General features: G+C 44.9%; 1 protein-coding gene across 1 annotated transcript in view; it reads right to left on the minus strand.

Annotated features, from left to right (window-relative positions):
* The window catches only part of LOC139797437 (TGF-beta receptor type-2-like), a 33,288-nt gene extending 24,908 nt beyond the window's left edge, over positions 1-8,380 (minus strand). The window contains exon 1 of the mRNA XM_071746586.1: positions 8,192-8,380. Coding sequence (XP_071602687.1) covers positions 8,192-8,243 — 52 coding nt within the window. The 5' untranslated portion in view covers positions 8,244-8,380. The remainder of the gene's footprint in view (positions 1-8,191) is intronic.
* Between the last annotated feature and the right edge of the window lie 6,817 nt (positions 8,381-15,197).

Raw genomic sequence — 15,197 nt, forward strand, 5'->3', positions numbered from 1 at the left:
AGCAGAAGAGAGCTATGGCAGGAGGGCAGAGAGAGCAGGTTTTCAGAAAGGCGTTTTTTTCAAGAATGGGTCCAAGAGTCCCGTTGACAGGGCCTGAAGTGCTTTTTCCTTACACGTGAAAGTAATGGGAACTTGAGGGTCTGTGTGATGCCTCTCTAGAGACCCCTCTTGCAGAAGGAGAGGGTTCCTGCAGGTCCCAACCCCTTGTCTGAGCTGCAGCACAGCTCTAAGGAGCTTTGGAGGCTGGAGGGGACAAGGCACAGGAGCAAAGCTGCTCCTCCTGCATGGAGGAATGGAGAAGGAGGGGAATGTTCTCTCTTCACTCTCTCCCTTTCTGAGATCTTGTCATTTTGCAGTAGCACATTGCCTTTTCAGCTCAGCATCCCGCTCCAGGGTACCCCCCAAAGCACACTGTGGGCTGAACATTGCCAAACAACACTTCTGCCCAAGAGCTGCCTCCCAAGCCACAGCCTTTTGCAGAGGCAACAGCCCCACTGAGAGTGAAAGGAAAGCTCCAGCTGCTTCTGCAGCTCTTTCATAAAGAGGTGAGCACTGGGCAAATATACAAAATGTGAGTAAACACGTGCTGGGGAGACCTCTCCCCCAAGCAAACACCCTGTGCTTCTGGTGGGAAAGTCTGCAACCATTTTCTACCACCACCAAGTGACTTTTGACATATTAAAGACATAGAAGGAACTGAGCTCCCAGGGGATCCATTGGTCTTATTTTTGTGGACTCTTGTACACTGGGTCTATTTGAAGAAGGATGATTCATTGAACTTCTCATTGCATATGGCTCTGTATGTCCCTCAGTTCAGGAAGGATATCGAGGTCCTGGAGGAGGTCCAAAGGAGGGCAACTGGGCTGGTGAAGGGACTCCAGCACAGATCCTATGAGGAGAGGCTGAGGGAGCTGGGGCTGTTCAGCCTGGAGAAGAGGAGGCTCAGAGGAGACCTCATCACTCTCTACAACTCCCTGAAAGGAGGTTGGAGCCAGGTGGGGGTTGGTCTCTTTTCCCAGGCAACTCTCAGCAAGACAAGAGGGCACAAGAGGTCTCAAGTTGTGCCAGGGGAGGTTTAGGTTGGACATTAGAAAGAATTTCTTTACGGAGAGGGTGATCAGACATTGGAATGGGCTGCCCAGGGAAGTGGTGGATTCTCCATCCCTGGAGAAATTTAAAAAGAGACTGGATGTGGCACTCAGTGCCATGGGCTGGGAACTGCAGCGGGAGTGGATCAAGGGTTGGACTTGATGATCTCTGAGGTCCCTTCCAACCCAGCCAATTCTATGATTCTATGATTCTATGTTCCTTCCCATTGTAAGAGAAGGGTCTCGTTTGCCATCATGGACTGGTTGAAGCTAATTTTGGGACAGACCTAGCATGTAAAAAATCTTTTACACATCAAGACAGCAGCTGATCCATTTTCTTCCATGCTGGATGCTGGTGCTCAGCATCTCCCAGGCAGGAAGTTCTATCAAGCAACATCAGACAGATGTTCCTCATCATGTCCCAAATGTGTTAACTGGTGACCTGCTCTGTCAAGCACTTATCAGGGGACACAGACATTCATTCTGCATGGGTGGCATTTTGTTAAATGATCCAAATGAAAACACCAGTGGATCTTTTTAAGGAAAAATCTGTATCTGTAATAGTTGTCAAGACCCCAGAAGGACTTGTAGTTGTGGCACTTCCAAGAAGCATTCCCAGGAAAGGGTCTGAGTTCCTGATTTTGTAGCAAAAGAGATTTTCCTCTCTGGATTTCCAGTACCAGGCACTGTATGAATTTACATTGGCAGTTTCATCTGTCTGATGTGATGCATGGTGTGCAGGTGACTGCAGGACACAGTCAAGCTGCCTAGTTTGAGAAGGATGAAGCAAGAAGAGATCTCTGTCAAAGTCTCAGAATTTTGCACTGTCCAGCTAAGAAAAAGATCCCTCCCAAGTGGTGTCACAACCAGCAGACCAGCAGGTGTCTCTTTGGGACTTCCAAAACAAAGCTGTCTTTCCCAGAGGGAACATCTTCACAAGGGTGTCGGGGAAACCAAAAGGGTTAGAGATACTCAGGTATAAGGCAAGGAGATGCCTTATTAATGACCAGATCCCATCTGTTGGTCACTTCAGGTGACTACTTCAGGGCTTTCTTCAGTCCTCTGCTTCCCCAGAAGAGCTGTAGTTTTGGACCTGGCAAAAATGTAGATGCCATGGAGCTAAAGGGGACATCTCTATCCACCTGCATCCTCATGCCACAGCATGGCAATTATTATGATTTTAATAATCCTTTAAATAATCCTGTCTAGTCAAAAGTAATACCTGGTGTAGTGACATGAGGCAACCAGGTGCCAAGAATTGCCAGGTAGTGGGCATGAGCTTGTGTTAAGCCCACCTGTGCCTGATTAGGGCAGGCCCCTACTACGCATGAGCAGGATTAGGGGGCCAATAAAAGGCTCACACCTGGGGAAGCCAGGGGCTGGTTTAGCCACCTTTGGAGCAGTAGCACTGATCCAGGCTGGTCAGAGCACCATTTGTGAGATTCTACTGGGACACCTGGCTGGACCTTGGAGCACCGCATCCATAGAAGAGGTTCGTCTTGCAACAACCTGGGTTGACAGATATCTTCAGAGCTGCAGACTCTCAGGCTGTGGTGTGCAGCTGGACACATCAATTGCCCCAGTGCTGAGATGCATTTGGTGTGGTATTTGGCAGGTGTTCTTTGGCAGGTGTGTTCCTGGCTTATCAGTGGGAAGCAAAACACTGGAGTGGAACAGCTCCTTGGAAGGGTAAGTCCTGGAGTGGTGGAATTGGTGGGACTGTGGACTGCAGTGGGGGTTGTATGATAAGTTGGCTCTCCCACTTCTAAAAGCTTGAAAGCTACCAGCAGCTAGCAGGAGAGTTTCAGCCCTACACAGGCTGTAACAAAAAGATGAACGAACTGGTGAACAGGAAATAGGACTCTGGTGAACCTTACAGATCCTTTCCAGAGGCAGGATTCATCTCTGAACTCAGGGATGTGCATGCTAGCAGGGCTGAGACAGCTTTTCAGCCACCCCTTCATTTCTCTCTGATGGTCCCTAAGGAAATACTATCCCACAGTTGGGGTCCAGCAGGGAGATATTGTAGCTGTAATCCACAGGTTTGATAAGGCAGGCAGCCATCAGCAGTGTTATCTTCCTGCTACATGGAGGCCCCTTCCAGAGCGAGGCTTTCACTTGGCACACAGCACTGAGCATGGGATGTGGAAAGAGCAAAGTGTGTGGGAGCTGCTGATTTTGTCCCCTTGGTGGGACTGGTTTTTGTTGGCTTTTTTTTGTTTTTTGTTTTTCTTTTTTAATAATAAGATCAGATGTTGTGCTTCCTTGAAAACAAGACAATCTATGGGAGAGTTCATTCGTTTATGGCAAGTTGCAACACTATTATTGCAAATGTTATTGCAAAGAGTTATCACTAAGGGGAGAGGAAAATAATGTCCTGAGGAAATAAACTTGATGGAGCAAAGCAGGGAACAATATAAAGCTGGAGAGGACACAGTAGAGCTGAATACTTTCTCAGAATAAAAATCCCAGTCAAATGGTTTTAATGCCAATGTTTGCTTTCTGCATATTCAGTGAATATGTGGGATAGATCTGTTCAGGACTCCCTCTCTAAGGGGAGTAACAGCTATCATGATTGCAGCTGGATGAACTTTTTCACTACTAGTACATGAAACTGTCTTTGTGGTCATCACTGAATAGTGATAACACCAGTAAAAAAAACAGGTTTGAGTTTGGGGGGTTGTTTTGTTTTAAGAAAATGACATGTTTTAATTTCGAGTTCCATGGAATTACATTTCAGAAATTACTTCCCTCCACAAAGCCCCCCACTAAAATACGGATTTGTGTAGCTTTAATTAAAAGCTTGTCTCAAGTGTGAGCAAAGCTGGAGATGCAAGGGGAGGAGGAATGCTCACTTTTGTGAACCTGACATAACTGCACACTGCAGCTTCCTCAGCCTTCAGTTTGTCTGACTTACACCAAGGGCTGAAGCTGTGGAAGTTTGGTAAATACAGTAAGTAAAGGTGAATTCAAAATAATCCATCACTTGCCTTGCTGAGTATGTCATGCCACTTGCAACACTGAAGATGTCTCTGGTTTTGCATTATTAGGGTTTTTCTTGTGCTTCCCCCTTTTATTTCCTAACTAAAAAAATTGTTGCAACCTTGTTCTTATTTATCCTCACAGTGGGACGCACAAATTTCTCCTTTAGGCAGTGGGGTGCAGTGCCTGGTCCCAACCCGACTACCTGTGCCCTGCCACCATGGGGCCCTTCTAGACTCCTGGCTGGTTTTGAGGCTGATAGTTTCTTCCTTGGTGTTTTGACTGCCTTAAAACAACACCAAAGCACACTGTGGGGCTACTTGAGGACCAACCCTGCACCATGTCTCCTGGGGCAGGCAGCACCCACCTCTAAATGCCATGTAGCATGGGAGAAGTGGTGTTCTCCACTGCTCTGGCCCAGCCTTGGACATGAAAAGACACTTTCTGCAAATGGACATCTTTGCCTGGGAAATGGATGGGGACTCCTCCTTCATCCTCTTCCTTCTCTTGTCCTCTCACCAGCTCAGGTTTCACCCTGTGTTCCTGAACTGTGAGTGGTTTGGTGTTGGGGGTGCAACCCTGATAGCTCCCATGCCCAAGGAGGGGGCTGGCATTTCAGTGGCAGGATGACCCCTGGTTTTAGCTCTGGTGACCTTAGGAATAAGAGGCCGACTTGTTGAATGAGCTGCCTGAGGAGCCTGGGATAGGTCAGAGATTGCTTGAGCAGATCAAAAGCCAGAGATGTTTTTCTGACAGCCCCAGAGCTCCCTGTCATGATTTATGAATTATATATGCTCTATATGTTTAACTGAAGAGGCTCACTTGGGGAAGAGGGGCTGGTTTGTGCAAGCAGGAAAGAACGTGTGGCTTCAGAGAGCCATCATCTACCAAGAGATATCCCCTCAAATGTGCCCTCTGTGGAGCCATCAAAGTGCCTTGAAGGACTGTTGCAAAGAGCCAAGGAGACTCACAGCAAAAAATGTCAGGATATTTTAGTTGTCTGGTGTTTTAATGGGAGATGAGTTATAGGGAAGCAGACCCAAACCCTGGGAGCTCTGGGCTCAGGGCAGCAGACCTGCAACCATCCCTTACTTCACAAATCCTCTTTGTAGCTCTTTGGAGTTACAGTAGATCCTGTGGGGTAGAGCCTTGGTAAGTGCTACGGGCCCTTTAAATTGTGAGTTTCATGTCCTCTTTTGGAGGCTGGATGCTCAAAGCCACTCTGCAGGGCTCCTGGGGCTCTTCATGCCCTGAGAGCTGTTGTCACACCAGTGACACTCAGATCACATTCCTGAGGTTGTCTCAACAGTTCAGAGAGTTGTGGTGCTTTCCTCTCTCCTCTGTGAGACAAGATTTTGCTCAGCCATGGTCTGATCTGAGCCCTACTGCTGACAGAGCATGAATGAGGCTTTCCCAATTCTGATGCAAAACAGGAAATATCGTAATTATTAACTTTAAGGACAGAGTGTTTCCATGTGCACAATACAGGGATCCCCATATCACATCCATAACATCTAGGTTATAGTCTACCAAGCAGATGGTCTTGCAGTCACAGAAGGCTTTTGAGGAACAAAAATCCATCACATCCTGAGCCTGAGTAATTACCTGCTGAAATAGCATTAGTGGGTTGTGCTCTAGCACAAAAACACCCGGTTTCAGCTTTCAGCATCTAAATCTTGTTTTTCCTCTGTCCCATAGAAGAAGAATGCTCTGCCAGAAAGCATCTCTCCAGGACCTCGCTATAGATGATGACAAGCTCACCTCTCTGCTCTCTCCTGGCCAAACTAAAGACACTGTAAGCCTTCAGCCCCTACACTGTAAGACAGGTTCTCTAATCCAGAACGGCCCTTGTATTTTTTTGCCCTGGACTAGGTAAATCCAGAACTGTGCCAGCTCTCTGGTCTGGAAGGACTCCTCACACTTTCTCCTGAGAAAGCCACGTAAAAACGCTGCCCTCCAGCAGCCACTGGGAGGAAGTTTCAGGGTAGATATTTTAAAACCTTGCTAGGGCTGGCCAGGGAGAATTAGGGAAATCCAGTAGAAAATTCATTAGTCTGTCAGAGTGGTTCTTTTTTGCATTGCACGTGGATAAAAGTGGTCTGATGCGCTGTCTGATGGTACAGTTGGTAATTAAAGGGTTAGGGATGGACAGTGTAGAGCATAAATCGAGGTCTCTGCTGTCCTAATGTAAGCTCTTAGGGAGAGCTACAAAGTCCCTAAAGATGCTGGACTTGAGGGAGTTACTGTGAGATACCTGAGCTGCAATGTGTGCCATGCCCTCCATGACAAGCCCTAAATCTCTGAGCTAAGAGGAGTGACTTTGCTGCTGTCACCAAGACAGAGTTGTCACTCTTTAAAGAGAAGCTGGATGGGTGGTGGGATATGTTGCTCAAAGAATAGCTGAGTGTGTATTTTCTGTCATTGTAGGGAACTTGCTATTCCCTTCGCTTTTAATGTCAATGTGAAGTGGGCTCTCAGGGTACTTTTACTGTCTCAGAATGGCTGCATGGTTGATCATAACATGATAGATAAGGGAAGTGGATGTAGCCCCAGAAAACATATATCATTGTTGGGCTGAATCAGAGAGAGCAAGACTTGGTTTGGTTTTTTTTTCCCCCATACAGAGGCGAATTTTGTCATCATATCACTCCTGTAACCTTTCAGATGAACTTCGTAATCGTGATATGTTTTGGTTTGGCTTCTTTCAGATTAAAACCTTGCCACTCAGAAAAAGGAAACTGTAAGTTAAATAACTCCAAAATTAGGTATTTCTGAAGGGTAATTAGTGGTCTTCCTTCTTGCCAAAAATGACCCAAGACTGTGCTTTAAATAATACCTTGTAGTAATTCCTCCAGCTCTGCTCCAAATGCAATCAATTTAGCAGGGTGTTATTGGTACAGTGTCCATTTCAAAACATGTTTTAAGGTATTATCTACAATAATGAATACTATGTGTTTTGATGTTTGTTTGGTTGAAAACTCAAGCAGACCTTATGTCCTAAATTCCCCCCCACCAGGACTCAGTGCTTAGACATGGCACCAAGGGTTGTGTTTGCCTACACCAGAATGATCGACAGAACCGATTCTTTCATTCCCTGTTGCTGTAGATAGGGGGACCCACGTAATCTGAATGCAGATACAGATCCCTGCCCCCAGTCATTTGATTTGAATGCAAAAATACTGGAATTATAATTGTTCTACTTTGTCACTTTTGAGGAAAAAGCCATTCAAGTTACATCGAAATGTCTATAGCAAGGGGAATGGGTCTGTCTTTGTAAAACGTTCACTGTAAAAAGGGTCATTGTCCATGCAAATATATAAATATATTCTGGATTGGGATCTGTGCATGTATACACATACATGGGCACAGTATATACAGAAAGACACACACACGTACTTAGAAGATGCATATATAACACTCAGTTATATACAAATCTATTCCCTGTTATGAAACAATCATCAAGACATAAACAAGAGAAGTTAAACCATGGATGGGCACGTTTTCAAGTGCTGCTGGACGGTTTTATCTACAGTCTTGAAGAAGTGCTATCAAAACCTAAACAGGGCACTTCTTACAAAGAAATCTTTACGTAAGTGCTGGAAAGGTTTGCCGAATAACCAGATGTTGTTGCAAAGACACTTCTCCTCCCCCTCTCCCCTTCTTTCCTTCTTTAATAGTTCGATTAATTCTGCACATAAACCAGGGCTGATAAAAGTTCTGAGCTGCAAACTTCACCACATCTGGACACTGTCGAAACCAGATCATTCAGCAGTGCACTTCAGTTGCTTTTAACCTCCCTCAATAAAATAAAAACTTCCAACAAGTAATGCTGACCTATATATATTTTTGCACTGTAAACACTGACATCTGCGAGCTGCTCCAAGCGCGCACGCAGCCCTTTCCACCAAGGCAATCGCTCGCCCTTCGCTGTGAAAGAAATACACAGCCCATGCAGTTGTAGCAGTCTATTCTGCTAAATTCTCAGCTATTTCCAATCCTCCAGCTAATTGCTGTCAGGGGAAGAATCAAAGATTAGAGATTTTGCTGGAGGAAGGAAAAATAAACGACCTCTCAGAGTATGTTGCTTAGCGTTGCCTAACCAGAAACATTTTTCTACTCACAGAAGGAGAGCAGCAGTAAGGGAAGCAGAGCCGGTCTTCTCCAGTAACCCATTTTCTGGATCCTGCCAGCATCCAGGAGCCCACTTTCACGGTGTTGACCAATTCATCTTCCCTCTGTGCAGGCAGTCTCCTGCGTTTCTGCTGTCAAGCCCTGGAGCCCCGAGTTTGCGAGGCTCCCGGCCAGGCTTGCCGGGAAGGCGGATCCAGCGGCTCAAGCCCAGCTGTGTGTGGGGTCCGCCCAGGAACTGCAGTTTATGAACAAACTAAGCCTGACTCTCCTCTCGGAATATATACAAATATGGGAGGGGGGAGCCAAGGGGAAGAAGCCTGGCTCAGAAAGAGTTTGAATTTTTTTTTCTTTTTTCTTTTCTTTTCTTTATTTTTTTTTTTTTTTGTCCCCTGATGACAATGCGGAGATGCTGCCTGCTCCATACGGCCCAAAGAGCTTTGGAGGGGACCTAATGTCTACTGCAGGCATCTAATCAAAAAGGCATGGATACTCCTGTGTGCCTCTTTCATCTGAGTAATACACAGAAGGTATTGCTTCAGTATGCTGAGCTGCCATTAATTCACTAATTTTATCCCCCTTTTAGAAATGAAGTCTATCTTTTAAGTAGGCTTCAACGGGCTGTATTTTTAATAGGGACAATTAAAAGTTTTAGGGCAGCTTTTTCAGAAAGACCACATCAATATGAGCTTAGGCTAAAGTAGGTGCTTTTGACCCATTAAAGCAGCAGGATTTAAATATATACTTATATGTTTTCCTGAATCAGGGCCTAAAAAAATAACACAGAACAGTTAAATAGCTGCTTTCTCCCCACGATCTCAAACTGCTTTACAAAAACTTGTGAGAAATATTACCCCCACTTCCTAAAGACAAACTGTGAAATATAGCAGAAATCTAACTTGCCTTGGTTGTTAACACAATCAGCAGCAAAAGGAGTAAAATCCTCAAACCCTTGCCCTATGATCTACCCCATCCTTTAGATTGCATCAAAATAATGATCGTTGTAATCAAGCATGGCAGAGAAAGAGATATAGTTAGGAAGTCTTTTTGAATCAAAATGCCTGCCCTAAGGTGAGGCTATTTTTTTGTTGTTGATGATAAATACATTGATTAATTTTTAATGCATACAGAACATCCTCATTCAGTGACTCTTATTTACCCATTTTTAAAGCTCACCTTTTAGGTCATTAATCAACATGGGGTGTATACATGGCATATTTGTATATATATGTGAGTGTGTGTGACCATTACCCATGAGTGTTTTGCTCTGCTGCACTTGAAGATCCTTGTCTTGCATGAATCTTTCTGTTAAACTGCGCCCACTTGTTTTGTAAACTGCTTCTGTAAATTATGCTGTTAGGGAGTTCAGTAACGGTTTTGCTTTTCTCTCCTTTTGTTTTCAAGAAGGAAAAAGCAGAGGTGCTAGATGGGGTACAGATGTAGCTGATAAACTGAGCACGTCTCTCCTCTGCCATGGCTACACAAGCACATGTGTAGCCATGAGCTCCAACTCACTTCAGGATGCCCAGACACAAGCCAGTTTACCCTGTCCTCCATCAAGAAGTGACTCTACATCCCTGGTATAACAGAGCAGGAAGATACCACCTGGAATACACACAGAATTTATCTGGAAGAATGAGTCTAGAGAGGTCTGCTTGACCCTGGGAGCTTCTCTTGCTCACAGCTCGAGTCCTAGGCAAGGCGCAACATTACTCTCCCTCACTTGGCTGCCTTGGCATCAAACTGGACACCTTTCTGTGTTGCTGTGTAGTGTTAATGCCAAGGAGATGGGTTGGCCTGAGTTTACAACAGCTGAGGTATGGCCTCGGAGGGCTAAGGACAAGCAAATGTTTAGCAAACTTTCAGGAAGACACGATGTTCCAATAAGGGCACTGAAGCTGCTGCGTGCACTGCAGTTTCTCTGGGTGAGCTGCCAACTCTCCTCCTTTGGATTCAGAGTGTTTCCAAATGCCCGTGGATTGCTCAGACTGACTGGTGGGCCTTTCAGATGAGAGCCCTTCTTCTGCATGCTCTAGCAACTGGGTAAGGCTTGTGTTGGGAATGTCACAGATTATTCATGATCCCTGGGAGCCCTCTTTAAAATCAGGAAGGATCCCCCGCTGCCTGTGCAACTCAGAGAGAAATAATGTCCCTAGCAGGAGCCCAGAGGGGCTTTTAACAATGGTGGACATTGACAAAACACACTGTGTGATTTGGAAGTGCAAGGGAAGCAGGGGATATTATTTTTTTTAGCCACAGAACCTGGGAAAGCAGCAGGAAGCCTGCACAGCGTCCCTGTGCAGTTAGGGACCCTGAGCCACAGGAGCTGAGTTTTCAGAAAAAACACAGGCAATCCCAAACAAGTTCTGGGCCAAACTGAACCCTGTAAAATGCTTTGTCCTGCCTGCAGAATAATCTTAGGAAGAGACCTGGGGCTGGAGCTCATTGAAATGAGAGGAAATGTAGTGGATGTCCCATGCCATGGCATCTTTACAAAGCAGTTGGGTTCCTAAGGGGAGCATTGCAAGGGGAGGATTTTTTGGGGAGCAGTGGTTATCCTGCTCTTCATAAACAGCTCTGCTTATTTCTAGAAGGTGTTAGATCTGCTGCTTGGTAAAAAGTGGTGTCATGGTGACATGGGCAAGGGGTTGCTTTGGGACCTGACTGCTGGGCTCTGCAGGCTGCTTTCTGCAGAGAGGGAACCTGAATGTTTGGCACTTGCTGCATCTAAGATGGCACGGAGCTGGATGTACCCTCCCATCAGCTGCATTTTCAGCCCACTGAGCTGATGCTGTTGTAACTGAATCTCATCTGCAAAACTGGAAGAAGCCTGGGAGCTTTTTTCTTTCCCAGTGCTATGGTGTAGTAACTCTGGCTTGGGCAGGGAGTCATGCAGCCTGTGCCCCACTGACCCGGGCTTTTCTCTGACCAACAGCCCCTGCTTATTTCTCAGACCTTATCCAAGGAAAAAATGCAAATTAAAAATCCAACAGAGTTAGTCAGGGAAAAGTGAGTTCCTTTTGTGAACTCTGTGGTTTAGCCGAAAGTGTCTAAACTCACATTGTAGAACTTTGCTTCCATGAGAGAACACAGTGACCTTTGGCATAAGACATTGGGGAGAAAGAAAGAGATAAATGGTTATTTTTATTATTGACTTGTTTATGCCTTTTGGTGTAAATTCCCCTGCTCCTTTATTAGTGGTCTGGACAATCTCATAATTCAAGACACACTGAAGACTGGATTTAGGCTGAGGAACGTGAGGTCTCTGCAGGGTGATTTTATGTTGCATTGTGGGAGCAGTTTTCCCAAAGTTCTCATTTAGGAGCTGGAAGATATTTACTAGAGAAGTAATATAAAACTTGGGCCACCTGAAACAATATAGTGTATATTTAAATGAAGGTTTCAAACAGCCTGGGTTCCCACTGTGGGAGGCAAGGCTCTGAAATCAGTCAATAGATTTGAAGCTCCCAATGTGTGCACTAAACACCCTCATGCAGGGTAACATCACCATGGACATGTGCCAGACCCAGGTGAGTAAAAACTCTTATTCCTCCCAGGGGCAAGGACCACCTTCACGTGACAAGGGGTGTGAAGGGAGAGAAGGGGAAGAAAGGAACTGTGTATCCATGTCAGGACAGTGTTAATGCAATGGCCAAAGCTCCTGAGGTTCCCTGGACCTTCTCCGTGCCTGCTAGAACCCAAAGATTATAGCAGGGGCATTGGGTTTTAAATGACTATAAGAAAAGGTGTTGGGCTTACTTCTGCAATCAGATGTTTCCTTGCACCTCTAGATTTCTTGCACATTACATGACTGGAGTGATACCTGTTGCATCTGCTTTTTTAAGCTTTTGATATCAGATTCACCATGCCATGCTCCTGCCCCTCAGCCATCACTCGTTTTGGTAGCCACACAGGATAAATGCATTTTCTGAGTGATTCTTGGCTTTTGTCAGAGTCTTTCCATAGTCCAGAAACCCAACCATAACTTCTAATGTCTCTAAGACTGCATGCAAAGGGCTCCTTGACCAAAGCTGCATCAAGTGTAAGTAAAGGCCTGACTTGCCCATCTTTACCAATTACACTGTTATTGAGTTCTTTGGTGTTTATTCTGTTCAGTTCTCTCCCATACCTTTCTGCTTGCTTACTATGACATTTTGAGGTTTTTTCTCACTGCTCTCTTTTTGCCACTTTTGAAGCCACTTTCAGCAAAACTTTAATTCACACTATTGCTGTGCTTGTACTGATTCCTTCAAAAATGGGGACTAGTTTTGGCTTTCTTGTTTGTATTCATGGGTCCAGATCTTCTTTTGCTGAAATAAATGGAAACCATTGCTACCAGTTTCAGCTGGACTGGGATCAGGTCATTTCCTTTCCCCCTTGAAAGACACGCAGATCTCCCTTCCACCCTCCACTTATCTTTCCGTGAGTCTTTCTTTCTCTGAATAATTAACAAAATGTTGATTTTTATACTATTTAATGCATAGTAAATTCATTCAGATGACACGTGCCTGTGAGGAGGCTGGAGTCATGTGAGGAGAGGATTTCCCATTTATTCTTTTTAAACTGACTTTTCCCCCCGCACTCTTCCACGCTGAAGCAGCTACTCATATATTTTATTGACAGCTCCTTGGCAGTTCCAAGCACTGTTTTCTGCCCCATCCATCATGCCAATGACATCAGATGCAGACAGACGCCAGTGTCTTCAGTCAGGATCAGCCTTTAAAGTCCAAAAGCACAAGCTGGCATCACTTCAGCTGCCAGAGGCCCCTGGTTAGCAAGCACCTTCTGGTCTGAAGGAATTAGCCTGCAGAGGGAGGCATGAGCAATTCTGACAGCCTGGCTCGTGATCTTTGTATTATTGTTACTGGTAGTGAATTTCTGATAGGATCCAGGAGCCTGAACTACAGATCAGGAATGTGCTTTTGAAGGAAAACTCCTGGCTGTCCTGCTTTGGCTTGCAGTCTTAGGGCAGGCACGTGCCAGATTTTTTTTTCACCAGCAGCTAAGCTGGAAGGTGTGAAGGGTGGCTAATCCCTAGGAACGGGCTGGAAGCACCTTAAAAAATAGTGCCTAAAATACATGTGGTGTGGATGGTGGGTCCTCATCTCCAGCTGTGTTGCTCCATGAATCTACTGATGTTCTACCTCTCTGCTGGTGAGCACCAGCACAGGCAGACACTGCAGGGGCAGCAGGCACACACCTCTCTCATCAGCAGGAATATCAGCTGGTTATTAACCCTTTCATTAACCCTCTCTGGGTTAATGAAAGACCAGGGTGTTGCAGGATAAGTGCAAACCATAGCCACTGCTTTAGGTGTTCATATTTAAGTCCCCAGTAGCAAGGGGATGGATGGTGGTGGTATAGTTATACTATCATGTAATTCTTACTGCCTCTCAAAACTTGAAGGATGAAGAACTCTAAGTGAAGTTACTGAAAATTAGTGCTGTGACAAGGTGGAAATTATCCAACCTGTTTCCCATGAGTATGGCATGTATTGTTTGTTTAAAGTGTGTTATCTGTTAGAGCAAAGGAGGCTGTCAAAAGAACCAAGCAGGAGAGGGAACACACAACCTAGTAAAAAGTGTCAGGGAGCTGGTTACGTGGTACATACCTTGCTGAACTTCAGTAAGATGAAACAGTTTATCCAAAGTAAGACTAAAAAGAATGGATTTACATCCTAGGAAAAGATGGGATCCCTGTTTGTCAGACTGTGCCCAGAGTCAGGAAGGGCTGAGAGGAGGGCACTGAAGCAGTCTGCTGCTTCTGCATATCTTGTCATGGCTTAGAGTAATCATATTCAAACTTGCAAAAAGAGCATCCTTGTTTGGTGAATGTCAGGTATTGCTTTCTCTGCTGTAAGCTGTGTAACTCTCTGGTAAAGAAGTCATTTGTGCTTTGATGGGAAAAGGTTGTTTTTGAGAAAATCCACCTCTCTGATGACAGCATCAGAGTCTGAAGGGACTCATAGGTAGGAAGTGGAGCTGAGCTTGCCTTTTTTTGTTTGAAAAACAAAGCATCTGCTTCCTAGTGAAGATGCTAAAGAGCAGAAGAGTGTCCTGGTTAGAGTCACCAGCAGGAAACTTGCATCCTGACAAGAAGGGGTTCAAAGGCAGCCTGACTGCACTAGTGTTTAGGTCTACCTAGGGAGTAAATGCCAAGGCTCATTTTGACCAAAGTAATGCAAGTGCTGGAAGTACTCATGAAAGCAGTACTGTGCTGGGACCATTTTTCTGTCACAAAATACCATTGGTTCAGTTTGTGAGCTGAGGTGTGGAACTGTGGCTCAGGAAGAGCACTTTGTTGAAGACTTGGGTGCTTATTGAAGACCTCTTCATTGCATGCCAGTTTGTCAGGACCCCTCGTGTTCTCCTCTAAAGCTCCCCAGGCTATGCTGTATGTGAGGGCTACCCAGGCTCTTGGTCACCTTGATTTGGGCACTTCTGTCATTATCCTTCTCCTACATAAGTAGTGTTTCTACTCTTCTCCAGATCTCATAGTGGTATTAAGAAAATTCAATGCTGAATATAGGTTTTGAAATGACTGAAGGTTAGACCTGCTAAACATTACTGTACTTTATTGATAATACTGTTTCCATAATAAAAATATTTAATACCAAGTATGATATCCTGCGTGAGCTGCATGTAAATATTTCCATTATATTGCTGATATAGATCAGAAAAAATTCAGTATGCACATCCTGCAAATGCAAGTGTAATTGATACAAGGTATGTATCTCAATGTACATCTTGAGTAAACATTAGAAAACCATATCCTAATGGAAAACAGACTTTGTTTTACAAAGTGCAATCATGCTTTTACATCTAAACTGGACTTCAGGTTTAGAAAACAAATCTTAAATCAATCCTATTCAGAGGACAAATCAAAGCTCACATATTTGTGAAAAACTTGCTCTAGGAAAGCCTGTTGTGGAAAAGCTTGGGAAACTCCATCCAGCTCTGGTGGTAGAGGGGTGGGAAAGGAGGGATTGATGTATCAGTT

The sequence above is a fragment of the Heliangelus exortis genome, chromosome 6 (assembly GCF_036169615.1).
Source record: "Heliangelus exortis chromosome 6, bHelExo1.hap1, whole genome shotgun sequence".
Taxonomy (NCBI): domain Eukaryota; kingdom Metazoa; phylum Chordata; class Aves; order Apodiformes; family Trochilidae; genus Heliangelus; species Heliangelus exortis.